At 39.8% G+C, this 26,968-nt stretch overlaps 1 protein-coding gene across 1 annotated transcript in view; it reads left to right on the top strand.

Annotated features, from left to right (window-relative positions):
* TTN (titin) overlaps positions 1-26,968 on the top strand; it is a 309,203-nt gene that overhangs the window by 251,785 nt on the left and 30,450 nt on the right. The window contains exons 262-280 of the mRNA XM_065413700.1: positions 252-554; positions 1,306-1,581; positions 1,680-1,979; positions 2,071-2,373; positions 2,695-2,994; positions 3,125-3,412; positions 3,504-3,800; positions 3,889-4,191; positions 4,300-4,605; positions 5,452-5,739; positions 5,859-6,149; positions 6,245-6,532; positions 6,709-7,299; positions 7,388-7,492; positions 7,986-8,183; positions 8,274-8,570; positions 8,681-9,268; positions 9,363-9,665; positions 9,780-26,885. Of these exons, the coding sequence (XP_065269772.1) occupies positions 252-554; positions 1,306-1,581; positions 1,680-1,979; positions 2,071-2,373; positions 2,695-2,994; positions 3,125-3,412; positions 3,504-3,800; positions 3,889-4,191; positions 4,300-4,605; positions 5,452-5,739; positions 5,859-6,149; positions 6,245-6,532; positions 6,709-7,299; positions 7,388-7,492; positions 7,986-8,183; positions 8,274-8,570; positions 8,681-9,268; positions 9,363-9,665; positions 9,780-26,885 (22,731 nt within the window). The remainder of the gene's footprint in view (positions 1-251; positions 555-1,305; positions 1,582-1,679; positions 1,980-2,070; positions 2,374-2,694; positions 2,995-3,124; positions 3,413-3,503; positions 3,801-3,888; positions 4,192-4,299; positions 4,606-5,451; positions 5,740-5,858; positions 6,150-6,244; positions 6,533-6,708; positions 7,300-7,387; positions 7,493-7,985; positions 8,184-8,273; positions 8,571-8,680; positions 9,269-9,362; positions 9,666-9,779; positions 26,886-26,968) is intronic.

The following is a 26,968-nucleotide window of genomic DNA, read 5'->3' as shown; positions in this document are numbered from 1 at the left end:
ATAAATATTCCTATGCAGATATGTTTGCTTAATAAAAATTAAAACCCTGAATACTTATCGTAACTCTATATTAATTTAATCACTCTGGTAGTTTCTAATGTGACAGGTTTTCCGAATCAAAAGAATTTCTCTGTTAAATAAAGTCCTTTTTGAATTAATGTAGAAAGCAGTCAGAATTCTTAGTAATTCTACCAAAGCATGCCCAGTTAAAGTGGTTATGTTTTAATATATCTGCTTTGTTTTTTCTTAAGGTGAACCTGATCCACCAAGAAAACTTGAAGTTACTGAAATTACAAAGAACAGTGCAACTTTAGGCTGGTTGCCACCACTGCGTGATGGAGGCTCTAAAATTGATGGATATATTATTAGCTACAAAGAAGAACAACAACCCGAGGATCGCTGGACACAATATTCCGTTGTCAAAGATCTAAACATTGTTGTAGTCGGCCTGAAAGAAGGAAAGAAATACCAATTTAGAGTGGCAGCTAGAAATGCTGTAGGAGTAAGTTTGCCAAGAGAAACTGAAGGAATATTTGAAATTAAAGAACAACTCAGTAAGTAACTAATTATTACTATATATACTGTTTAAAATCTATTTTAATAATGAATGAACAAGGTTTTTGGTTGATGGAGTCCTAGGAAGTCAATTTTTAAATTATCTCTTCTGCACTTCTGTAGAAGATCACACTTTAAGTCACCAGACTCCTGCATCCCAGGAAGTCTAACCTGTTTTTAAGAACAAGTTACACAAACATCTGTCGGGATGGACTAGATATACTTAGTCCTGCCTCAGCATGGAGGGATAGACTAGATGTTCTCTTGAGGTCCCTTCCAGCTCTAGATTTCTATGATTTGAAGATGGCATCAGGAAAGCAGCGTACTCAACCCCCTGGCAGACAGTGTGTGTCATGTCTCTTCACAGTGACCCTTCTTGATGATTAAGTGCCATCCAGTTACCCTTGGCTAAAAGGATGAAAATGGTTTTTAAGTGCTGCTAGTGTCCTAGGCACTGTTCAAATATATGAGAAGACAATCTGAACACAGAAACATTCACTTACAGTCTAAATCAGAATATAAAGATAGAGTTTACACTGACAGCTATGGAGCATCTGGTTTCAGGGGTGTTTACATAATTCAAACCTGTGGTTCAAACTATTAAAACATCCCCACTGAATTGAGGCTAAGGATACTACCTATAAAATCCTCAGGGCTCCAGCAGAGATGCAGAGGACACTTTCATGACAAAATAAAATAATTTCTCACAGGAGTTACAAATATTTGTGTTTGTTTGTTTGTCTTTTTTAGTGCCACCTAAGATCCTGATGCCAGATCATGTTAATATTAAAGCTGGGCAGAAACTCAGAGTTGAAGCATATGTCTATGGGAAACCTCAGCCAATCTGTAAATGGATGAAAGGAGAACAAGATGTATTTACATCCAGTCGTCTGGCTGTGCATAAAGCAGAAAACTCTTCTGTTCTCATCATTAAGGATGTGACTAGGAAAGACAGTGATTACTACACTCTTACGGCAGAAAACAGCTCGGGTATTGCCACTCAGAGAATCAGAGTGGTAGTCATGGGTAACTTTCATTTTTAACCTAACTTTCTACACAGCTAGATTTAAGATATTTCATGCTCTACTATTTTCTTAAATTTTTTTCCTTACATCTTTATGCAGATGCCCCAGGTCCACCACAGCCTCCATTTGACATTTCTGATATAGATGCTGATGCTTGCACACTTGCATGGCATATGCCTCTCGAAGATGGTGGCAGTAACATTACAAACTATGTGGTTGAAAAGTGTGATGTAAGCCGAGGAGACTGGATAACAGCTGTAGCTTCTGTCACAAAGACAAGCTGCAGAGTTGGAAAACTCACCCCTGGACAAGAGTATATGTTCCGTGTTCGTGCTGAAAATCGTTTTGGCATTTCTGAGCCACTCACATCTGACAAGATGGTTGCAAGGTTCCCATTTGGTATGTCAGTTTTAAATGATGGCATTTCTCTGATTTTAATTCTTCTAACAGTAGAAGAACAGATAATGTAATCCGATTTGTTTTTCCACAGATGTTCCAAGTGAACCCAAAAATGCACGTGTTACCAAGGTCAACAAGGACTGTATTTTTGTGGCTTGGGACAAACCAGACAGTGATGGAGGCAGTCCGATTACTGGTTACCTCATAGAGCGTAAAGAAAGAAATAGTTTGCTGTGGGTGAAGGCAAACGATACACTTGTGCGTTCTACAGAGTATCCTTGTGCTGGTCTAATTGAAGGTCTCGAGTATACTTTCAGAATTTATGCCCTGAACAAAGCTGGAGCAAGCAAACCTAGCAAGCCAACTGATTTTGTTACGGCAAGAGCCCCAGTTGGTAAGCAAAACATTTAAATGATTTGTAACGTGTCATTAACATTTATGGTCAATTTATGTTATTTAATTTTACTTTCTAGTAGTAGTAATACATTTACTTAATACTTAATAGTTGCAACTTTATAATCATCACTTTTCCCATTTCTTTAGATGTTTTATATGTAATATGAATACACTGTATCTATATATTGTGCGATCTAGCATTTTTGTGGTTTTTTTAGAGAGATGCGCTATGAATACCATCCACCACTGTAAAAGATTTTTCTGGAATGTACAAATGTTTTGATGAGGGTAAACTTATGATGGTCTTGTTTGTTTTTAGATCCTCCTGGTAAACCTGAAGTTATTGATGTCACTAAGAGTACTGTGTCACTTGTATGGACAAGACCAAAGCATGATGGTGGAAGCAAAATTATTGGCTACTTTGTTGAAGCTTGCAAACTGCCTGGTGATAAGTGGATACGATGCAATTCTACTCCACATCAAATTCCTCAAGAAGAATACACTGCTACTGGTTTGGAAGAAAATGCTCAATATCAATTTAGAGCAATTGCCAAGACAGCAATTAACATTAGCTGGCCTTCTGAACCTTCTGACCCAGTGACCATTCAGGCAGAAAATGGTAAGGAATGTATACTTGAGAAGTATTTGCAAACTCTGATAACGTTCAATCATGCTTTTGTACCTGGTATTTATAAGATATGTTTAATTCTTTTAGGTTGGTTAGCTCTCTTCTTTTTGTTTCTTTTCAGTTCCTCCCAGAATAGAGCTAGATGTATCTATGAAATCACTGCTTATAGTAAAAGCTGGAACTAATGTTTGTCTTGAAGCTAATGTGTATGGCAAACCTATGCCAATAATTACTTGGAAGAAAGAAGGAGAAGTTTTAAAACCAGCTGAAGGCATTAAGATCACCACTAAGAGAAACCTGTCCACTGTGGAGTTGTTCAGCGTTAACAGGAAGCAGACAGGAGACTATACTATTACTGCTGAAAATGCAAGTGGTTCCAGATCAGCAACCATTAAGCTTAAAGTACTTGGTAGGTTAAAGATAATTTATTAGTCCATATTTATAACTTGGATAATATAGCAAAAGCTAGAGATATAACTATTGATCATTAATTTTTCCAGATAAGCCTGGTCCACCTGCCTCAGTTAAAATCACCAATATGTGTGCAGATCGTGCAATGCTTTCTTGGGAGCCTCCTCTTGAAGATGGAGGTTCAGAAATTACTAACTATATTGTTGACAAGCGTGAAACAAGCAGACCAAATTGGGCCCAAGTCACTGCCAATGTACCAATTACGAGCTGCAGTGTAGAAAAACTGATAGAAGGACATGAATATCAGTTCCGTATTTGTGCTGAAAACAAATACGGTGTGGGAGATCCCATCTTCACTGAGCCAACAGTTGCTAAAAATCCATACGGTAAGCTTGTTGCTCAGCATGGTTTTGTGATTAATTATTTTTATGCACATTTAAGAATATGAAAATAATTTTTAATAAATCTTTACAGATGTACCGGGGCCTTGCGATCCACCTGTAATTAGTAATATAACAAAGGATTTTATGACTGTTAGCTGGAAGCCACCAGCTGATGATGGTGGGTCCCCTGTTACTGGATATATACTTGAAAAACGTGAAACTAAGACTGTTAACTGGACAAAGGTAAACAGGAAGCCTGTCATAGAAAGAACCGTAAAGGCCACAGGACTCCAAGAAGGAACGGAGTATGAGTACAGAGTGACAGCACTGAATAAGGCTGGACCAGGCAAACCTAGTGGCCCATCTAAGGCAGCATATGCTCGTGATCCTCAATGTAAGTTAAAAGCATTTATTTTGATTTTCTTCTGAAATGTCCAAATGCTTTTGCTCAGTATTATTATTTAATATATTCTATGTAACTTCCTATTGTTTTCATTCTCAGATCCTCCTGGCCCTCCGGCCTTCCCAAAAGTGGTTGACACAACCCGTAATTCTATAAACCTGTCTTGGAGTAAACCAGCATATGATGGCGGAAGCCCCATTATTGGTTATCTAGTTGAAGTAAAAAGAGCTGACACAGATAACTGGGTCAGATGCAATCTGCCAAAAAACCTACAGGATACCCATTACGTGGTAACTGGACTGTCAGAAAATACAGAATATCAGTTCCGTATTTATGCTGTCAATAAGATTGGATACAGTGACCCAAGTGATGTACCTGACAAACACCTTGCCAAAGACATTTTAAGTAAGTATTCTGGAAAACAAATGAACTTGCTACTTTCAGTGAAGATTTATGAGGTAGATTTAGAAGCTTAAAGGAGGGGCTTGTCACAGCTTGTAGCAGGAGAACACAGGAGGGCCTGGTAGCTGGGAGCCTGAGAGAGCTTGTTTTACAGAGCATGGGAGAACTGGCAACTGAAAAGGAATGAGATTGGAGTCATTTTTAGGGCAGGTAGTGCCTGCTCTTCCTGTCTCCCCACCAGTAATTCTCCCACCTTCTTGGGTCTTCAATATTTTTCCCTTTTCCCCCCAGCCCTCATTCAGACTATCCAGATCTCTCTTCTCTTCTTCAGGCCTTCAGTCTCTCTCCTACCTTTCAAGGAATTTGAAGCCCAGCTGCCTATACTAAGACCTTGTGGTTTTCTGGGGCATCCTGCCTGATTTAATTGTATGGGGCTCTTGTCCCCAGTTGACATTCAGGCTACTTCATCATACACAACTAAATGGAGCAAAAGTGTAGCACCACCCAGTAATAGTTACACTTGTGCAGGGTAAAAAAGTACAGGACAGGCAGATGAGTTACAAGTTCCTTTTAAGATAAGGAGGAAGAGGGACTCATTCATATGATGGGTTGGGGGGAAAAAGAGATGTAGTTGATGGGAGGAGGAGGAAGCACTGCAGAAGAAGTTGAGCCTATCAATTATCTTGAAACTAGGTCAAAACCACAGTTTAAATAACACCAGCCGAGACACAGGAACAGGCCTTCCTATCCAGTACAATGCCAGTAAACTGGGACTTCTGCTCACAGCAATTTTAGTGCTACGTTTAAATACTGAATTTATAATGTATACATCTTTTATTACCAATACAGTTCCACCTGAGGGAGATCTCGATGCAGAACTGAGGAAAGTACTTGTATTACGTGCTGGAGTCACAATGAGGATTTATGTGCCAGTAAGAGGACGTCCACCTCCAAAGATTAGTTGGTCTAAAGTGAATGCCAACATAAGAGACAGGAAAGGGCTAGATATCAAGTCAACTGATTTTGACACTTTCCTACGCTGTGAAAATGTAAACAAATATGATGCTGGAAAATATGTCTTGACTCTGGAGAACAGCAGTGGTAAAAAATCATACACCATGGTTGTGAAAGTACTTGGTAAGTGCCAGAATTATTACTAATCTTAAGTATTAGTTATTTTTGAAATTAATGTAATACCAGTTAATATTTTCTGTATTTTGATTATTAAATCAATTATTTATTTTGCATTCGTATAGATACTCCTGGACCTCCAATTAATCTGATTGTAAAAGAAGCATCTAAGGATTCTGCCTTTATTTCCTGGGAGCCTCCTCTAATTGATGGTGGCAGTCCAGTCACAAACTATATTGTAGAAAAACGAGATGCAGAGAGAAAATCATGGTCCACAGTTTCAACAGAATGTCCAAAGACAAGTTTCAGGATAACTAATTTAGAGGAAGGGAAATCATACTTTTTCAGGGTGCTCGCTGAAAATGAATACGGTATTGGTGACCCCTGTGAAACTCGGGATGCTATTAAAGCTTCTGGTGAGAAAACTGAATATTGTTTTCCTATTTTACTTTTAAAATGAGCTTGTTTTTAATTTGTAATTGAGACTTACCAATGTTTTTATTCCTTCTAGAAACACCCGGCCCAGTTGTCGACCTAAAAGCTTTGGCTGTAACAAAGTCATCCTGCAATCTAGCCTGGAAAAAGCCTATCAGTGATGGTGGAAGCCGTATCATTGCATATACTGTTGAGATTATGACTGCTGATGATTCATGGCAAGAAGTAATGAGGTCAAAGAACCTCCAGTTTTCAACTAAAGACTTGACGGAAGGGAAGGAGTATACTTTCAGAGTAAGAGCACAGAATGATGCTGGATATGGAACTCCAAGTGAGATTACAGTTGTGGCAAGAGATGATGTTGGTAAGTATTTCTCCAAACTCATTAATACTCTCTTTCATTTATCCAAATTATATGTTGCTTTATACATAGTGTCCATCATGCATGGATACATATCAGTTTAGTTTAGAACTGAATTAACATTTTAAAACAAAGGTTTTTGTGCTCAAATGAATAATTGATACCTTTTTACTTTGCAGTGGCACCCGATCTTGATTTAAGAGCTCTACCTGATTTGTGCTATTTAGCCAAAGAAGGTAGTAGTTTCCATCTTAAAATCCCAATTAAAGGAAAACCTGCCCCAACTGTGATATGGAAGAAAGGTGAAGACCAGGTACTCACTGAGACTGGAAGAGTTGCCTGTGAGTCTACAGCAGTTAACACCACTCTTTTGGTACGTGACTGCCAGAAAAATGATGCTGGAAAATACACAATCACTCTGAAGAACAGTGCTGGCAGTAAGGAAGGCACTATTTCCGTAAAAGTTGTTGGCAAACCTGGCATCCCAACAGGACCTGTGAAATTTGAAGAAGTCACAGCTGATGCTATAACCTTAAAATGGGGACCTCCAAAAGACGATGGTGGTTCAGAAATCACTAATTATATAATAGAGAAGAGAGATAATATAAACAATAAATGGGTGACATGTGCTTCTGCTGTCCAGAAAACTACATTTAGAGTTTCAAGACTTCATGAGGGAAATGAATATACTTTCAGGATCAGTGCTGAAAATAAATATGGAGTAGGAGAAGGCCTTAAATCTGACCCTGTAGTTGCAAGACATCCATTTGGTAATCATAAATTATAATCTTTTTATTAAAAATGATGTCATCTTGGTATTTCCTTTTAATGCTAATTTATTTTTAACATATTTTCTAGATGTGCCAGATGCTCCTCCACCACCCAAAATTGTTGATGTTAGGCATGATTCTGCATCTCTAACTTGGACTGACCCAAAGAAAACTGGCGGCTCACCAATCACAGGTATTTGCCTTAAAACCTTCTCACCATTTTTCCCTCTATCTCTTCTTTCTTCTTATTGAAAAGTAAAATAAAACTATTATTTTTTTGTTTTAATGTATCCTTTATTTATGTATCTTTAGAATTATACTTCTTTTTCATTCTTTTAATATATATGCTGTTTTTAAATAATAAAAAAATTAAAATTCAGTCAAAGTTAGAAAAAAAGAGCAATTGTGACATTATAGCTGTTTCACGCACATATGGCCAAATCTTGTAAGGAAGGGACAATGGGTGCACATATATTTGCATGCATAAATTAGCATTTGCATTCACAAATCATGTAACTGCATATATTTGTAATTTACATTTATATCTATTCCTTAATCTATCTTTAAATGTTCTTGCAACAGTAGCTGATACAGATACAGCAGTAGTATGCTGGACAGTTAACTGTGCAAATGAAAATTTTTATAATATCAACTGCTATTTTACATTTTACTATTCATCTTTGTAGGTTATCACCTTGAATTTAAAGAAAGAAATAGCCTTCTGTGGAAGAGAGCTAACAAGACTCCATTAAGGATGAAAGACTTCAGAGTAACAGGGTTAACTGAAGGTCTGGAATATGAATTCAGAGTGATGGCAATCAACCTGGCAGGAGTAGGTAAACCAAGCCTGCCATCTGAACCAATCGTGGCACTTGATCCCATTGGTAAGTCATCAGAAGAAAAAAGAGAAAATTCCGTGGGTTGAAAAATATTGGCATTTGTTTTACTATTGTTTTATTTTAATTTTTTTAAAGATCCTCCTGGGAAACCTGAAGTTATCAATATAACTAGGAACTCAGTAACTCTCATTTGGACAGAACCGAAGTATGATGGTGGACATAAGTTAATTGGCTACATAGTTGAAAAACGTGACTTGCCTTCAAAATCTTGGACAAAAGCTAATCATGTGAATGTTCCAGACTGTGCATTTACTGTAACTGACCTTGTTGAAGGTGGGAAGTATGAGTTCAGAATTAGAGCAAAGAACACTGCTGGTGCTATTAGTCCTCCATCAGAACCTACAGGAACCATAATATGCAAGGATGAGTATGGTGCGTAGACGGTATCAAAAATATAGGGGAGTCGGTTGTTTTGTTAAATTATTGTTTAAAACACATTCTCATGCTCTCTTTTCTGACAAACATGTGCTTTTCTTTTACAGAGGCACCGACTATTGTTATTGATCCTACATTGAAAGAAGGCTTGACCGTTAAAGCAGGAGATACCATTACAATGTCTGCTATTAGCATCCGTGGCAAACCACTTCCAACTTCATCATGGTCCAAAGCAGGAAAAGACTTTAAGCTTTCAGATATTGTACACATTGAAACAACTCCAACTTCCTCCACACTTAATGTCAAATATGCTGCCAGGAAAGATTCTGGTGAATACACAATCACTGCAAGCAATCCTTTTGGAACTAAACAGGAGCATGTGCATGTGAAAGTTTTGGATGTACCTGGACCCCCTGGGCCTATTGAGGTCAGCAACGTCTCAGCTGAAAAAGCTACTCTTACATGGTCACCTCCTGCAGAAGATGGTGGATCACCCATCAAGTCTTATGTACTTGAAAAGAGAGAAACTAGCCGACTCCTGTGGACTTTAATTGCTGAAAATATTGAAACTTGCAGGCATGTTGTTAGCAAGCTCATTCAAGGAAATGAATACATCTTCCGTGTCTCAGCTGTGAACCAGTATGGCAAGGGTGAACCAGTACAGTCAGAACCAGTTAAAATGGTGGATAGATTTGGTAAGTAGAAAAGGTTAACACTTTAACCAAGTGTTCATTATAGTATTTAAAGGCTCATGTATGTTTCAAAAACTCTGTCTTTTTTTCCTATTAGGTCCCCCAGGTCCTCCTGGAAAACCAGAAGTAACAAATGTGACTAAAAATAGTGCAACTGTTACCTGGAAAAGGCCAATTGATGACGGTGGTAGTGAAATCACAGGCTACTACGTGGAAAGGAAAGAAAAGAAAGGTTTGAGATGGGTCAGAGTAATGAAGAAACCAGTTTCAGACCTTAGATGCAAAGTGACTGGACTCCTAGAAGGAAATGAATATGAATTCCGCGTCAGTGCAGAAAATAGAGCAGGAGTTGGACCACCAAGTGATGCTTCAAACCCAGTACTAATTAAAGATGCTGCATGTTAGTATCATGTCTTTACTGCAGAGTTCACCATAGAGTATTAATATTTTGGTTGCCTATAAAAACTCAGATCTAATATAATGTGGGGATTTTGTCTTTTTTTCACTACTGCAGATCCACCAGGTCCACCTTCAAACCCACGAGTGACTGATACTACAAAGACCAGTGCTTCTTTAACATGGGGCAAGCCTCATTATGATGGTGGACTTGACATCATTGGCTACATAGTAGAGCATCAAAAGGAAGGGGAAGAAGAATGGGTAAAAGACACAACAGGAACTGCTTTAAGAATCACTGAATTTGTTGTTGCTAATCTCCAGCCAGGAGCCAAATACAATTTTAGAATCATTGCCATCAATGCTGTGGGTGCTGGTGAACCAGCACAGATTCCAAGTGTTGAAATCAAAGATCGGGAAATGATTCCTGATTTTGAATTAGATGCTGAGCTGAGAAGAACACTTGTTGTTAGAGCTGGGCTGAGTATTCGGATATTTGTGCCAATTAAAGGCCGCCCAACTCCTGAAGTTACATGGACGAAAGATGATATCCCACTTAAAGCACGTGCCAACATTGAAAATACAGACTCTTTTACTCTTCTAATTATGACAGAGTGTAATAGATACGATGCTGGAAAATATATAATGACCCTTGAAAATGCTGCTGGTAAGAAAACTGGCTTCGTAAATGTAAAAGTCTTGGATACACCAGGACCACCAATAAATCTTAAGCCTAGGGAAATAACTAAAGACAGCATCATCCTGCACTGGGATATGCCTCTATTAGATGGTGGCTCGCGTATAACAAATTATATTGTTGAAAAACGTGAAGCAACACGAAAGGCATATTCAACAATCACCACCAACTGCCAGAAATGTTCCCTTAGGATTCCTAATTTGGTTGAAGGATGTGAATATTACTTCAGAGTGCTGGCTGAAAATGAGTTCGGTATTGGTGAACCAGCTGAAACTACAGAACCTGTAAGAGCCTCTGAAGCACCATCACCACCTGAGAGCCTCAATATTATGGCTATAACAAAGAGCACAGTTAGCCTTGCTTGGCCAAAGCCAGAACATGATGGTGGCAGCAAGATCACTGGTTATATAATTGAAGCACAGAAAAAAGGTTCCACTCAATGGACACACATCACAACTGTGAAAACATTAGACTGTGTAGTGAAGAATCTAACTGAAAATGAGGAATATACTTTCCAGGTTATGGCAGTTAATAGTGCTGGAAGAAGTGATCCAAGAGAGAGCAGACCAGTTGTTGTTAAAGAGCAGATGATGCTTCCAGAATTTGACCTCCGTGGCATCTACCAGAAATCGGTCATTGCCAGAGCTGGTGACAACATCAAAATTGAGATCCCTGTGCTTGGTCGACCAAGACCAACTGTGACATGGAAAAAAGAAGACCAGCTGCTTAAACAGACACACAGGGTAAACTTTGAAAACACTGCAACCGCGACCATACTAACCATCAATGAATGCACAAGAAATGATAGTGGCCGATATCCCCTATCAGCTAAAAATATTGTTGGAGAAGTTAGCAATGTGATTACTGTCCTGGTTCATGATATTCCTGGCCCTCCTACGGGACCCATCAAATTTGATGAAGTTTCATCTGACTTTGTAATTTTCTCATGGGAACCTCCTCAGAATGATGGAGGGGTACCAATAAGTAATTATGTTGTAGAAATGCGTCAGACTGACAGTACCACATGGACTGAGCTAGCAACCACTGTTATACGTACCATGTTTAAAGCTATTCATCTTACTACTGGAGTTGAGTATCAGTTCCGTGTTAAAGCTCAAAACAGATATGGAACAGGTCCAGCCATTTCTTCAGAATCTGTATTTGCCAACTATCCATTTAAGGTTCCTGGGCCTCCAGGTACTCCTCAGGTGATTGCAGTCACAAAAGAGTCAATGACCATTAGCTGGAATGAGCCTGTTACTGATGGTGGAAGTCCAATTTTGGGATATCATGTTGAAAGAAAAGAACGAAATAGCATTCTTTGGCAGACTGTAAGTAAAGCATTGGTGGTAGGCAATCTTTTTAAATCAAGTGGACTTACTGATGGCATTGCATATGAATTCCGTGTTATAGCAGAAAATATGGCTGGCAAAAGTAAACCAAGCAAACCATCTGATCCAGTGTTTGCTCTGGACCCTATAGATCCTCCTGGTAAACCAATACCTCTCAACATTACAAGACATGCAGTAACACTTAAGTGGACTAAACCAGAATATAACGGAGGTTTTAAGATAACTGGTTACACTGTTGAAAAGAGAGACCTTCCTAATGGTCGTTGGCTAAAGGCTAACTTTAGCAATATACTAGAGACAGATTTCACTGTAAGTGGTCTGACAGAAGATGCTGTTTATGAATTCCGTGTGATTGCCAGAAATGCTGCTGGTGCAGTTAGCCAGCCATCTGAGCCATCAGATGCAATAACATGCAGAGATGACATTGAAGCACCAAGGATAATGGTGGATGCCAAATACAAGGACACTTTAGTACTGAAAGCAGGTGAAGTTTTCAGACTTGAGGCTGATGTTGCAGGTCGACCTCCACCAACCCTGACATGGACAAAAGATGAAAAAGAGCTAGAAGACACAGGAAAATTAGAAATAAAAAAGGCAGATTTCTCTACTGTTGTGATCAACAAAGATTCTGCCAGAAGAGATGGCGGTGCATATACGCTTACTGCTTCTAATCCTGGTGGCTTTGCAAAGCATATCTTCAATGTTAAAGTTCTTGATAGACCTGGTCCACCCGAAGGGCCTTTGGCTGTGTCTGAGGTTACAAGTGAAAAATGCGTACTGTCATGGTTACCACCGCTGGATGATGGAGGAGCAAAGATTGACCACTATGTAGTTGAAAAACGAGAAACTAGCAGACTAGCATGGACAAACGTGGCCTCAGAAGTTCCAGTAACTAAACAGAAGGTCACTAACCTATTAAAAGGCAATGAATATGTGTTCCGTGTTATGGCTGTTAACAAATATGGGGTTGGCGAGGTCCTGGAATCAGAGCCTATTCTTGCAGTAAATCCATATGTGCCACCTGATCCGCCCAAAACACCGGAAGTTACAGCAATTACAAAAGATTCTATGATTGTCTGTTGGGGACGTCCTGATTCTGATGGTGGAAGCCCAATAACCAATTACATTGTAGAACGCCGTGATAGAGCTGGACTACGCTGGGTGAAATGTAACAAACGGGTTGTTACGGACTTACGTTATAAAGTATCTGGACTGACAGAAGGTCATGAGTATGAATACAGAATAATGGCTGAAAATGCTGCTGGAATTAGTGAACCAAGTCCAACCAGTCAATTTTATAAAGCCTGTGATACTGTGTTTAAGCCTGGTCCACCAGGTAATCCTCGTGTCTTGGACACTAGCAAGTCCTCAATTACAATAGCTTGGAATAAACCAATTTATGATGGTGGCTCAGAAATCACAGGTTATATGGTTGAGATAGCACTACCTGAAGAAGATGAATGGAAAATTGTAACTCCATCAGCAGGACTGAAGGCTACTTCTTTTACCATCACAGATCTCAAGGAAAACCAGGAGTATAAGATCCGAATATATGCCATGAACTCTGAAGGCATTGGAGAACCTGCCCTTGTTCCTGGATCACCAAAGGCTGAAGAAAGAATGCTACCTCCAGAGATTGAACTGGATGCAGAACTACGTAAAGTTGTCAATATCAGAGCCTGCTGTACTTTAAGACTCTTTGTCCCAATCAAAGGAAGACCAGCACCTGAAGTGAAATGGACAAGAGAACATGGAGAGTCTTTAGATAAAGCTACTATTGAATCAACAAGCTCTTATACTCTACTTACTGTTGGAAATGTAAATAGATTTGACAGTGGCAAGTATATATTGACAATAGAAAATAGTTCAGGCAGTAAATCAGCATTTGTAAATGTCAGGGTTCTTGATACACCTGGAGCACCACAAGATTTGAAAATAAAAGAAGTCACAAAATCATCTGTTACACTCACATGGGAGCCTCCTCTCATAGATGGAGGTTCAAAAATAAAAAATTATATTGTTGAAAAGCGTGAGTCAACAAGAAAAGCTTATTCAACTGTTATTGCCAACTGCCACAAGACCAGCTGGAAAGTAGACAACCTGCAGGAAGGTTGCAATTATTATTTCAGAGTCCTAGCTGAAAATGAGTATGGAATAGGCCTTCCAGTTGAAACTCCAGAATCAGTGAAAGTGTCAGAAAGACCACTTCCCCCAGGAAAGATAACTTTGTTGGATGTGACAAGAAATAGTGTATCCTTGTCATGGGAAAAACCTGAACATGATGGAGGTAGCAGAATTCTGGGTTATATTGTAGAAATGCAAAGCAAAGGCAGTGAAAAGTGGGCAACTTGTGCTACGGTAAAAGTTACTGAAGCTACTATAACTGGACTGATACAAGGGGAGGAATATTCCTTCCGTGTTTCAGCTCAGAATGAAAAAGGTATCAGCGATCCTCGACAACTGGGCATACCTGTTGTTGCAAAAGATCTTGTGATTCCACCAGCTTTCAAATTGTTGTTCACCACTTTCAGTGTCCTAGCAGGAGAGGACTTAAAGGTTGATGTCCCATTTGTTGGTCGACCCAAACCAGCTGTATTATGGCAGAAAGACCATGTGCCACTGAAACAGACTACTAGAGTAAATGCAGAAAGTTCAGAAAACAGCACATTGCTAACAATAAAAGAAGCCTGCAAAGATGATGTTGGACCATATTTAGTCAAACTTACAAATTCTGCAGGTGAAGCTACTGAAACTCTTAATATTGTTGTCCTTGATAAACCAGGGCCTCCAACTGGGCCAGTAAAGATAGATGAAGTAACAGCAGATAGTATCACCATTTCCTGGGAACCACCAAAATATGATGGTGGCAGCTCTATCAACAATTATATTGTAGAAAAACGGGACACTTCTACTACTGTCTGGCACATTGTGTCAGCTACTGTTGCCAGAACAACAATAAAAGCATGTAGATTAAAGACTGGAAGTGAGTATCAGTTCAGAATTGCAGCTGAGAACAGATATGGAAAGAGTACATATCTCACATCAGAGTCTGTTGTAGCCCAATATCCATTCAAAGTTCCTGGTCCACCTGGAACACCTTTTGTATCGGCTCGCTCAAAAGATAGCATGGTGGTACAGTGGCATGAACCAGTTAATGATGGAGGTAGCAAGATCATTGGGTACCATTTGGAACGCAAAGAAAGAAATAGCATCCTCTGGGTTAAACTAAATAAAACATCTATTCCTGACACTAAATTTAAGACAACTGGCCTTGAAGAGGGACTTGAATATGAGTTCAGAGTTTATGCAGAAAATATAGTGGGTATTGGAAAGGCAAGTAAAGTATCTGAATGTTATACAGCACATGACCCATGTGATCCTCCAGGTCGTCCAGAACCTATAATTGTCACAAGGAACTCAGTAACCCTTCAGTGGAAGAAACCTGAATACGATGGTGGAAGCAAAATCACAGGCTACGTTGTTGAAAAGAAGGAGTTACCAGATGGTCGCTGGATGAAAGCAAGCTTTACAAATGTCATTGAGACTCAGTTTGCAGTAACTGGCCTAGTGGAAAATCAGAGGTATGAGTTCCGTGTCATAGCAAGAAATGCTGCAGGTGTTTTCAGTGAACCATCTGAAAGCTCAGGGGCAATCACAGTCAAAGATGAAGTAGAGCCACCTCGTATAAGTATGGATCCAAAATATAAAGAAACAATTATAGTAAATGCTGGTGAGTCATTCAAGATTGATGCTGATGTTTATGGCAAACCATTACCTTCCATTCACTGGCTAAAAGGTGATCACGAATTAGCAAACACGGCTCATTTGGAAATAAAAAGCACAGATTTTGCAACAAGCCTCAGTGTAAAAGAAGCCATTCGTGTTGATAGTGGTCATTATGTACTTCTGGCAAAGAATGTTGCAGGTGAAAAAACAGCTTCTGTGCATGTCAAAGTTCTTGATAGACCTGGGCCACCTGAAGGGCCTGTTGATATAACAGGAGTTACTGCTGAAAAATGTGTGTTGGCTTGGAAACCCCCACTACAGGATGGTGGTAGTAATATTTCACACTACATTGTAGAAAGAAGAGAAACTAGCCGCTTAGTTTGGACTGTAGTGGACTCCAATGTGCAAACCCTTAGTTGCAAAGTTACAAAACTTTTGGAAGGAAATGAATATGTCTTCCGTATCATGGCTGTAAACAAATATGGTGTTGGTGAACCTCTTGAATCTGAACCAGTAATTGCAAAGAACCCATTTGTTGTGCCACTTCCACCAAATGCCCCAGAAGTCTCAGCCATTACCAAAGATTCAATGATTGTTGTATGGGAAAGACCAGCCTCAGATGGCGGTAGTGAAATTCTGGGCTACGTTCTTGAAAAACGAGATAAAGAAGGCATTCGCTGGACAAGATGCAACAAGCGTTTGGTTAGTGAACTGAGATACAGGGTGACTGGACTTATAGAAAACCATGACTATGAGTACAGAGTCTCAGCTGAAAATGCTGCTGGTCTTAGTGAACCAAGCCTACCTTCCACTTACTATAAGGCTTGTGATCCTATTTACAAGCCAGGTCCACCTAATAATCCCAAAGCAATAGATGTGACAAGATCTTCAGTTTTCCTTTCATGGGGCAAACCAATCTATGATGGTGGCAGTGAAATCCAGGGATACATTGTTGAAAAATGTGACGTAAGTGTTGGTGACTGGACAATTTGTACCCCACCAACTGGAATCAAGAAAACAAATATGGAAGTAGAAAATTTATTAGAAAAACATGAATATAAATTCCGTATCTGTGCGGTTAATAAAGCTGGAGTTGGAGAGCATGCTGATGTTCCTGGTACTGTTATTGTTGAAGAAAAATTGGAAGCTCCAGACCTTGATCTTGACCTAGACTTAAGGAAAATTGTAAATGTAAGGGCAGGTGGTTCCTTAAGATTATTTGTTCCTATTAGAGGGCGTCCAACCCCTGAAGTAAAATGGGGTAAAATGGATGGTGAGATCAGAGAGGCAGCTATTATTGACATTACTAGCAGCTTCACTTCCCTTGTTCTTGACAATGTTAACAGATTTGATACTGGAAAATACACTCTTACTTTAGAAAACAGTAGTGGAATAAAGTCTGCCTTTGTTAGTGTAAGGGTACTGGACACCCCAAGTCCACCTGTCAACCTAAAAATTAAGGAGATCACCAAAGACTCTGTTTCACTTTCATGGGAACCTCCTTTACTGGATGGTGGAGCTAAAATAAAAAATTATATTGTTGAAAAGCGTGAAGCAACAAGAAAGGCCTATGCAGCTGTTACAACAAATTGCCACAAGACCTCATGGAAAGTAGACCAACTTCAGGAGGGCAGCAATTACTACTTCAGAGTCACTGCTGAGAATGAATTTGGAATTGGCCTTCCTGCAGAAACCATTGACCCAATTAAGGTTTCTGAAGTTCCTCAACCTCCAGGGAAAATAACAGTGGATGATGTCACAAGAAATAGTGTATCGCTAAGCTGGTCAAAGCCGGAACATGATGGTGGTAGCAAAATCTTACAATATATTGTTGAGATGCAAGTTAAGGGCAGTGACAAATGGTCAGAATGTGTATGTGTAAAAGCACTTGAAGCACTGATTACTAACCTAACTCAAGGAGAAGAATATCTATTTAGAGTAATAGCTGTAAATGAAAAAGGCAAGAGTGATCCACGATCTCTGGCAGTTCCAGTGGTCGCCAAAGACCTTGTTATTGAACCAGATGTAAGACCTGCATTCCACAGTTACAGTATCCAGGTGGGACAAGATCTAAAAGTAGAAATACCAATTTCTGGTCGACCTAAGCCAACTGTTACTTGGACAAAAGATGGCCAACCGTTAAAGCAGACAACAAGAGTTAATGTTAATGATTTGCCTAATCTCACTGTACTGAATATTAAAGAAACACACAAAGAGGACAGTGGCATGTATGGAATCACAGTTGCTAATGTTATTGGACAAAAGTCTGCATGTGTTGAAATTATAACACTAGACAAGCCTGATCCTCCAAGAGGGCCTGTAAAGTTTGATGATATTAGTGCTGAAAGCATTACAGTATCATGGAATCCTCCGTTGTATACAGGTGGCTGCCAAATCACCAACTACATTGTTCATAAGAGAGATACAACAACCACTGTATGGGAAACTGTTTCAGCTGCTGTTGCAAGAACTACCCTAAAGGTGACTAAACTGAAAACTGGCTCAGAATATCAGTTTAGAATATTTGCTGAAAACAGATATGGACAGAGCTTTGCCTTGGAATCTGAACCAGTTGTAGCTCAGTACCCCTATAAAGAACCAGGTCCTCCTGGCACACCATTTGTGACAACAGTAACAAAAGACTCTATGGTTGTACAGTGGCATGAACCAATTAATGATGGTGGAAGTAAAGTTTTGGGTTACCATCTTGAGAGAAAGGAAAGAAACAGCATTTTATGGACAAAAATAAACAAGACCATTATTCAAGACACGCATTATAAAACAACTAACCTTGAAGAAAGCATTGAATATGAATTTAGGGTTTCTGCAGAAAATATTGTTGGTGTAGGAAAAGCAAGCAAAGTTTCAGAGTGCTATGTAGCCCGAGACCCCTGTGATCCTCCAGGATGCCCAGAAGCCATCATTGTTAAAAGAAGCTCAATTACTCTACAGTGGACCAAACCAGAATATGATGGAGGTAGCAAGATTACTGGTTATCTTGTAGAAAAACGTGACTTGCCTGATGGTCGCTGGATGAAAGCTAGCTTCACCAATGTCATTGAAACTCAGTTCACCGTAACAGGGCTTACTGAAGATCAAAGATATGAATTTAGAGTCATAGCAAAGAATGCTGCAGGTGCAATAAGCAAACCCTCTGATAGTACAGGACCAATAACAGCGAAGGATGAAGTTGAGCTTCCAAGAATCTCAATGGATCCAAAATACAAAGATACAATTGTTGTAAATGCTGGAGAAATGTTCAAACTTGAGGCTGATGTCTATGGAAAGCCACTACCTACCATTAAGTGGTTCAAAGGAGATAAGGAACTTGAAGAAACTGCTAGATGTGAGATAAAGAACACTGATTTCAAGGCATTAGTTATTGTAAAAGACGCCATTAGAGTTGATGGTGGACAGTACATTTTACAAGCCTCTAACATTGCAGGAACAAAGTCAGTACCTGTAAATGTAAAAGTATTAGACAGACCAGGTCCACCAGAAGGCCCAATTCAGGTTACTGGAATTACTTCTGAAAAATGTTCATTGGCATGGAATCCACCACTACATGACGGTGGTAGTGACATTTCTCACTACATTGTTGAGAAGAGAGAAACTAGCCGCCTTGCTTGGACTGTTGTTGCTTCAGATGTTGTAGCCACAATGCTGAAAGTAACAAAACTTTTGGAAGGTAATGAGTATATTTTCCGTATAATGGCAGTTAACAAATATGGTGTTGGTGAGCCTCTGGAGTCTGTTCCAGTACTTATGAAAAATCCATTTGTGGTTCCTGGTCCACCAAAGGCACTGGAAATTACCAACATCACAAAGGATTCCATGACTGTGTGCTGGAGCAGGCCAGATAGTGATGGAGGCAGCGAAATTATTGGTTACATTGTAGAAAAGAGAGACAGAGCTGGCATCAGATGGACAAAATGTAATAAACGCAGAATTACAGATTTACGATTAAGAGTCACTGGACTAACAGAAGATCATGAGTATGAATTCAGAGTATCTGCTGAAAATGCTGCTGGAATTGGTGAACCGAGCCAAGCTTCTCCTTATTTTAAAGCTTGTGACCCTGTGTTTAAACCTGGTCCACCCACTAATGCTCATGTTGTAGATACCACCAAAAATTCAATTACACTTGCTTGGGGTAAACCTATTTATGATGGTGGTAGTGAAATCCAAGGATACATTGTGGAGCTCTGTAAAGCAGAGGAAGAAGAATGGACAGTAGCTACTCCACAGACTGGGCTGCGTGTCACTCGATTTGAGATTAGAAAACTTATTGAACATCAGGAATATAAAGTACGAGTGTGTGCCCTCAATAAAGTTGGTGTAGGAGAGGCTGCATCAGTTCCTGGAACTGTTAAACCAGAAGACAAGCTTGAAGCTCCTGAACTTGATATTGATTCAGAACTAAGGAAAGGAATATTGGTTAGAGCTGGTGGATCTGCTAGGATTCACATACCATTCAGAGGACGACCAACACCTGAAATCACATGGTCTCGGGAAGAAGGTGAATTTACAGATAAGGTTCAAATTGAAAAAGGCATAAACTACACACAACTATCCATCGATAACTGTGATAGAAATGATACTGGCAAGTACATTCTTAAGTTAGAGAACAGCAGTGGCTCTAAGTCTGCATTTGTTACAGTAAAAGTCCTTGACACACCAGGACCACCACAAAATTTAGTAGTAAAAGATGTTAAGAAAAATTATGCAGTACTATCCTGGGAACTACCCGCTAATGATGGTGGTGCAAAAGTGAAGAATTATGTGATTGACAAACGTGAGTCAACCAGAAAGGCATATGCAAATGTGAGTGCTAAATGTGGCAAAACAAGCTTTAAAGTTGAAAACCTTACAGAAGGAGCAACTTATTATTTCAGAGTTATGGCTGAAAATGAATTTGGAATTGGTATTCCAGCTGAAACTATAGATGCTGTGAAAGCCTCAGAGCCACCTTTGCCTCCTGGGAAAGTCAGTCTCACTGATGTGACTCACACAAGTGCATCACTTACGTGGGAGAAACCTGAACATGATGGAGGTAGCAGAATTTTGGGGTACATAGTTGAAATGCAGCCTAAAGGAATAGAAAAATGGAGTGTTGTCACTGAGACCAAAGTGTGCAGTGCAGTTGTATCCGGTTTGAGTTCAAATCAAGAATATCAGTTCCGTGTGATAGCCTACAATGAAAAAGGCAAAAGTGATCCCAGAGCACTTGCAATTCCTGTGATAGCTAAAGATTTGACAATTGAGCCAAGTTTCAAGCTGATGTTTAATACTTACAGTGTCCAGGCTGGAGAAGATCTTAAGATAGAAGTACCATTTATTGGCCGACCCACCCCTAAGATTACTTGGACAAAAGATGAGCAGCCACTTAGACAGACAACCAGGTTAAATGTTCATGACACACCAACATCCACTATCTTACATATTAAAGAAAGCAATAAGGATGACTTTGGCAAATATACAGTAACAGCATCAAACACAGCAGGCACAGCTACAGAGCACCTGAGCATAATTGTACTTGAAAAGCCAGGCCCTCCACGAGGACCCGTCCGCTTTGATGAGGTTAGCGCAAACTTTGTTGTCTTATCATGGGATGCACCAGATTATACTGGAGGCTGCCAGATAACCAACTACATAGTAGAGAAACGTGACACAACCACCACCACCTGGCAGATGGTATCAGCAACAGTTGCAAGAACAACAATCAAAGTGGCAAATCTTAAAACAAATTCTGAATACCAGTTTAGAATTTGTGCTGAAAACAGATATGGAAAGAGCCCTCCACTGGATTCTAAAGCAGTTGTTGTGCAATACCCATATAAGGAACCTGGGGCACCTGGAACGCCATTTGTTACATCAGCTTCCAAGGACCATATGATTGTACAGTGGAATGAACCAGTTAATGATGGAGGAAGCAAGGTTCTTGGTTACCATCTTGAGCGTAAAGATAAAAACAGCATTCTTTGGACAAAGTTGAACAAGGCCCTCATTCCAGACACCAAATATAAAACAGATGGCCTTGAAGAAGGTCTTGAATATGAGTTCAGAGTTTCTGCTGAAAACATTGTTGGCATTGGTAAAGTTAGCAAAGTATCTGAACTGTATGTTGCCCGTGATCCATGTGATCCACCTGGCCGCCCAGATCCCATTGTTATTACAAGAAATTATGTCACAATAAACTGGAAGAAACCCGAGTACGATGGTGGTAGCAAAATAACTGGATATATTGTAGAAAAGAAAGAACTACCTGAAGGTCGTTGGATGAAAGCCAGCTTTACAAATGTACTAGAAACAGAATTTACAGTAACTGGTCTTGCTGAAAACCAAATATATGAATTTAGAGTAATTGCAAGAAATGCAGCTGGTAGCTTGAGTGAACCATCTGAAAGCACAGGGCCAATTACTGCTAGAGACGAAATTGAAGCACCAAGAGCTTCATTGGATCCAAAATACAAAGATGTCATTGTTGTTCATGCTGGAGAAACCTTTGTTCTTGAGGCTGACATCCATGGTAAACCTATTCCTGACATTACATGGTCAAAAGATGGAAAAGAGCTTGAAGAAACAACTGCAAGAATGGAAATTAAATCTACACTTCAGAGAACAACTCTCACTGTCAAAGACTGTGTAAGAATTGATGGAGGTCACTACTCACTTAAACTCAGCAATGTAGGGGGTACAAAATCTATACCAATCACAGTAAAAGTGCTTGACAGGCCAGGACCTCCAGAGGGTCCTTTGAAGATTACAGGTGTCACTGCAGAAAAATGTTACTTGGCCTGGGCCCCGCCTTTACATGACGGTGGTTCTAGTATCTCACATTACATCATTGAGAAGAGAGAGACAAGCAGACTTTCCTGGACAGTAGTGGCATCTGATGTGCAAGCTCTTAACCACAAAGTAACCAAACTCCTTCCAGGCAATGAATATATTTTCCGTGTAATGGCTGTGAACAAATTTGGAATCGGAGAACCACTGGAATCTGAGCCTGTTGTGGCTTGTAATCCATACAAACCTCCAGGTCCTCCTTCAGTGCCAGAAGTTTCAGCAATCACAAAAGATTCTATGATTGTAACATGGGGTCGTCCAGTAGACAATGGTGGAGCTGAAATTGAAGGTTACATACTTGAAAAGCGAGACAAAGATGGTATTCGATGGACCAAGTGCCATAAGAAAAGGCTAACAGACTTGCGATTCAGAGTAACTGGACTTACAGATGGGCATTTCTATGAATTCAGAGTTTCTGCTGAAAATGCAGCTGGTGTAGGTGAGTCTAGCGAGCCATCCATTTTCTATCGTGCGTGTGATGCACTGTATCCACCAGGCCCACCAAGTAATCCAAAGGTGACAGACACTTCCAGATCATCAGTGTCCCTTGCATGGAACAAGCCTATTTATGATGGTGGCGCTCCCATTAAGGGATATGTTGTGGAAGTAAAAGAAGCTACTGCTGATGAATGGATTACTTGCACACCGCCAACAGGACTACAAGGAAAACAGTTCACTGTAACAAAACTTAAAGAAAACAATGAATACAATTTCCGCATCTGTGCCATTAACTCTGAAGGAGTCGGGGAACCTGCAACTATACCTGGTACAGTCATTGCAGCTGACAAAATAGAACCTCCTGAAATTGAACTAGATGCGGACCTCAGAAAAGTAGTCACTGTACGTGCGAGTGGTACATTACGTCTGTTTGTTACCATCAAAGGAAGACCAGAACCTGAAGTCAAATGGGAAAAAGCAGAAGGCACCATTAGCGACCGAGCTCAGATTGAGGTTACCAGTTCATATACAATGCTCGTCATTGATAATGTAAACAGATTTGACAGTGGTAGATACAATTTGACTTTAGAAAATAATAGTGGCAAAAAATCAGCTTTTGTTAATGTCAGAGTGCTTGATTCCCCCAGTGCACCGGTTAACTTGACAATCAGAGAAATTAAGAGAGATTCAGTAGCATTAGCCTGGGAACCACCACTTATTGATGGTGGAGCTAAAATTACAAACTACATCATTGAAAAGCGAGAATCTACTAGAAAGGCATATGCCACTGTTACAAATAACTGCACTAAAAATACCTTCAAAATTGATCAACTACAGGAAGGATGCATTTACTACTTCCGTGTCTTGGCAGCAAATGAATATGGGGTTGGTTTGCCAGCAGAAACAGCTGAACCAGTTAAGGTTTCTGAACCACCGTATCCACCTGGAAAAGTAACTCTTGTAGATGTGACTCGCAACACTGCTACGATTACATGGGAGAAACCAGAGAGTGATGGTGGCAGTAAAATTACTGGTTATATAGTGGAAATGCAAACTAAAGGAAGTGAAAAATGGAGCACTTGTACCCAAGTTAAGACATTAGAAGCAACAATAACAGGCTTAAGTAAGGGAGAGGAATACACTTTCAGAGTGATTGCTGTTAATGAAAAAGGGAAGAGTGATCCAAGACAACTTGGAGTTCCAGTAGTTGCAAAAGATATTGAAATCCAGCCTTCTGCTGAACTTCTTTTCAATACTTTCAGTGTTAAAGCTGGAGATGATCTTAAGATTGATGTGCCGATCAGAGGCAGGCCTCCACCAACAGCTAGCTGGAAGAAAGATGGACAGACCTTAAAAGAGACAACTAGGGTAAATGTTCAAACATCAAAGACTTCAACATTGCTGACCATCAAGGAAGCTTCAAAGGAAGATGTTGGAAATTATGAATTATGTATTTCCAACAGTGCTGGATCTACAACATTTTCTATCACTGTAATTGTTCTTGACAGACCAGGACCTCCATGTGATGTACATATTGACAGTGTTAGCGCAGATAATGTAACTTTATCTTGGAAAGCTCCAGTGTATGATGGTGGTTGCCATATTAGCAATTACATTGTGGAGAAGCGAGAAACTACCACAACTATATGGGATGTAGTGTCTGCAGCAGTTGCAAGAACATCGATTAAAGTAGCGCGTCTAACCACAGGATCTGAATATCACTTCCGTGTGTGTGCAGAAAACCGCTATGGGAGAAGCACCTATGTTGAGTCTCCCTCTGTTGTTGCAGAGTATCCATTTAAGCCACCTGGTCCACCTGGAACTCCTCAAGTAGTACATGCAACTAAAACTTTCATGTCTGTAAGTTGGCAGGAACCAGTCAATGACGGAGGTAGCAAAGTAATTGGATATCATCTTGAAAGGAAAGAAAGAAGCAGCATTCTTTGGACAAAAGTAAACAAAAGCCTCATAAGTGATACACAAATGAAGGTCACTGGCCTTGAAGAAGGACTAATGTATGAATATCGTGTGTATGCTGAAAATATTGCAGGAATAGGCAAATGCAGTAAGTCATGTGAACCAACTGCTGCAAGAGACCCATGTGATCCTCCTGGTCAGCCAGAAGTTACTAATATTACAAGAACATGTGTCTCATTGTCATGGTCCAAACCAGAATATGATGGTGGAGCTAAGATTACAGGATACATTATTGAGCGCAGAGAGCTACCAGATGGCCGTTGGCTAAAGTGCAATTTCACTAACATACAAGAAACTTTCTTTGATGTGACTGGACTTACAGAAGATCAGCGATATGAATTCCATGTTATTGCAAAGAATGCTGCTGGACTCTTTAGTGAGCCATCTGAATCAACTGGACCTGTGACTGTAAAAGATGATGTTGATGCTCCAAGAATCATGATGGATGTCAAATTTAGGGACGTTGTTGTTGTTAAAGCTGGAGAGGTCCTTAAAATCAATGCTGATATCGCAGGACGACCTTCACCTGTGATTTCATGGACAAAGGATGGCAAAGAGATTGAGGAAAAAGCAAGAGTTGAAATAGTCTCAACAGATCACACTACTGCGATAACTGTTAAGGATTGCATTCGACGGGATTCGGGTCAGTATGTATTAACACTGCAGAATGTTGCAGGAACAAGATCTTTGGCTGTTAACTGCAAAGTACTTGATAGACCCGGTCCATCTGCAGGCCCATTAGAAATAACTGGCCTTACTGCTGAAAAGTGTCACTTGTCATGGGGTCCACCCCAAGAAAATGGAGGTGCAGATATTGATTATTATATTGTAGAAAAACGTGAGACCAGTAGAATTGCATGGACACTTTGTGAAGGAGAGCTTAGAACAACATCCTGTAAAGTGACAAAACTACTTAGAGGAAACGAATACATCTTCAGAGTGATGGGAGTTAACAAATATGGTGTTGGTGAAGCTTTGGAGAGTTATGCAGTCAAGGCCCTAGATCCATTTACAGTTCCAAATCCACCTAAATCTTTAGAGATAACCAGTGTGACAAAGGATTCCATGACCCTGTGTTGGGCAAGGCCCGACAGTGATGGAGGAAATGAGATCGCTGGATACATAATTGAAAGACGTGAGAAAAATAGCCTACGATGGATCCGTGTAAACAAAAAACCAGTTTATGATCTAAGAGTTAAGTCATTAGGTCTTCGAGAAGGATGTGAATATGAATATCGGGTTTATGCAGAAAATGCTGCTGGTCTCAGTCTTCCAAGTGACACTTCACCATTGATTCGGGCAGAAGATCCAGTTTTCATACCATCTCCTCCATCTAAACCTAAGATTCTAGACTCAACAAGATCAAATATAACAATTGGATGGACAAAGCCATTATTTGATGGAGGTGCCCCAGTTACTGGATACACAGTTGAATACAAGAAAACTGATGAAACTGACTGGTCAATAGCTATTCAAAATTTAAGAGGCACAGAGTACACTGTAATTGGGCTAACATCAGGGTCTGAATATGTCTTCAGAGTAAGATCTATCAACAAAGTTGGTGCTAGTGATCCAAGTGATGTCTCAGAACCTCAGGTAGCAAAGGAAAGAGAAGAAGAACCTGCCTTTGATATTGATAGTGAAATGCGAAAGACTTTAATTGTAAAGGCTGGTGAATCTTTTACAATGACCGTACCTTTCAGGGGAAAACCAGTCCCAAATGTAATGTGGAATAAACCAGAGACAGATCTCCGTACACGAGCGTCTATTGATTCTTCAGATTATTGTACCTCACTTACCATTGAGAAAGCAACAAGAAATGATTCTGGAAAATATGCATTAACATTACAAAATGTCCTGAGCACAGCTACCTTGACCTTAGTTGTCAAAGTTCTTGATTCCCCTGGACCTCCATCTAATATTGCTGTAAAAGATGTAACAAAAGAATCTGCAGTGTTATCCTGGGATGTTCCTGAGAATGATGGCGGTGCTCCTGTCAAGAACTACTACATTGAAAAACGAGAGGCTAGCAAGAAGGCGTGGGTCACTATAACCAACAATTGCCATCGCCTTTCCTACAAAGTTACCAGCCTTCAAGAAGGTGCTGTTTACTACTTCAGAGTCTCTGGAGAAAATGAATTTGGTGTTGGAGTACCCACTGAGACCAAAGAAGGAGTTAAAATAACAGGTTTGTTTCAACAATAAAAATACTTAGAGCATAAATTATATATATATATATATATATATATATATATGCTTAAAATATTTAAC

Source organism: Emys orbicularis, chromosome 11, assembly GCF_028017835.1.
Source record: "Emys orbicularis isolate rEmyOrb1 chromosome 11, rEmyOrb1.hap1, whole genome shotgun sequence".
Classification (NCBI taxonomy): Eukaryota; Metazoa; Chordata; order Testudines; family Emydidae; genus Emys; species Emys orbicularis.
This window is presented reverse-complemented; position numbering and strand designations above follow the sequence as displayed.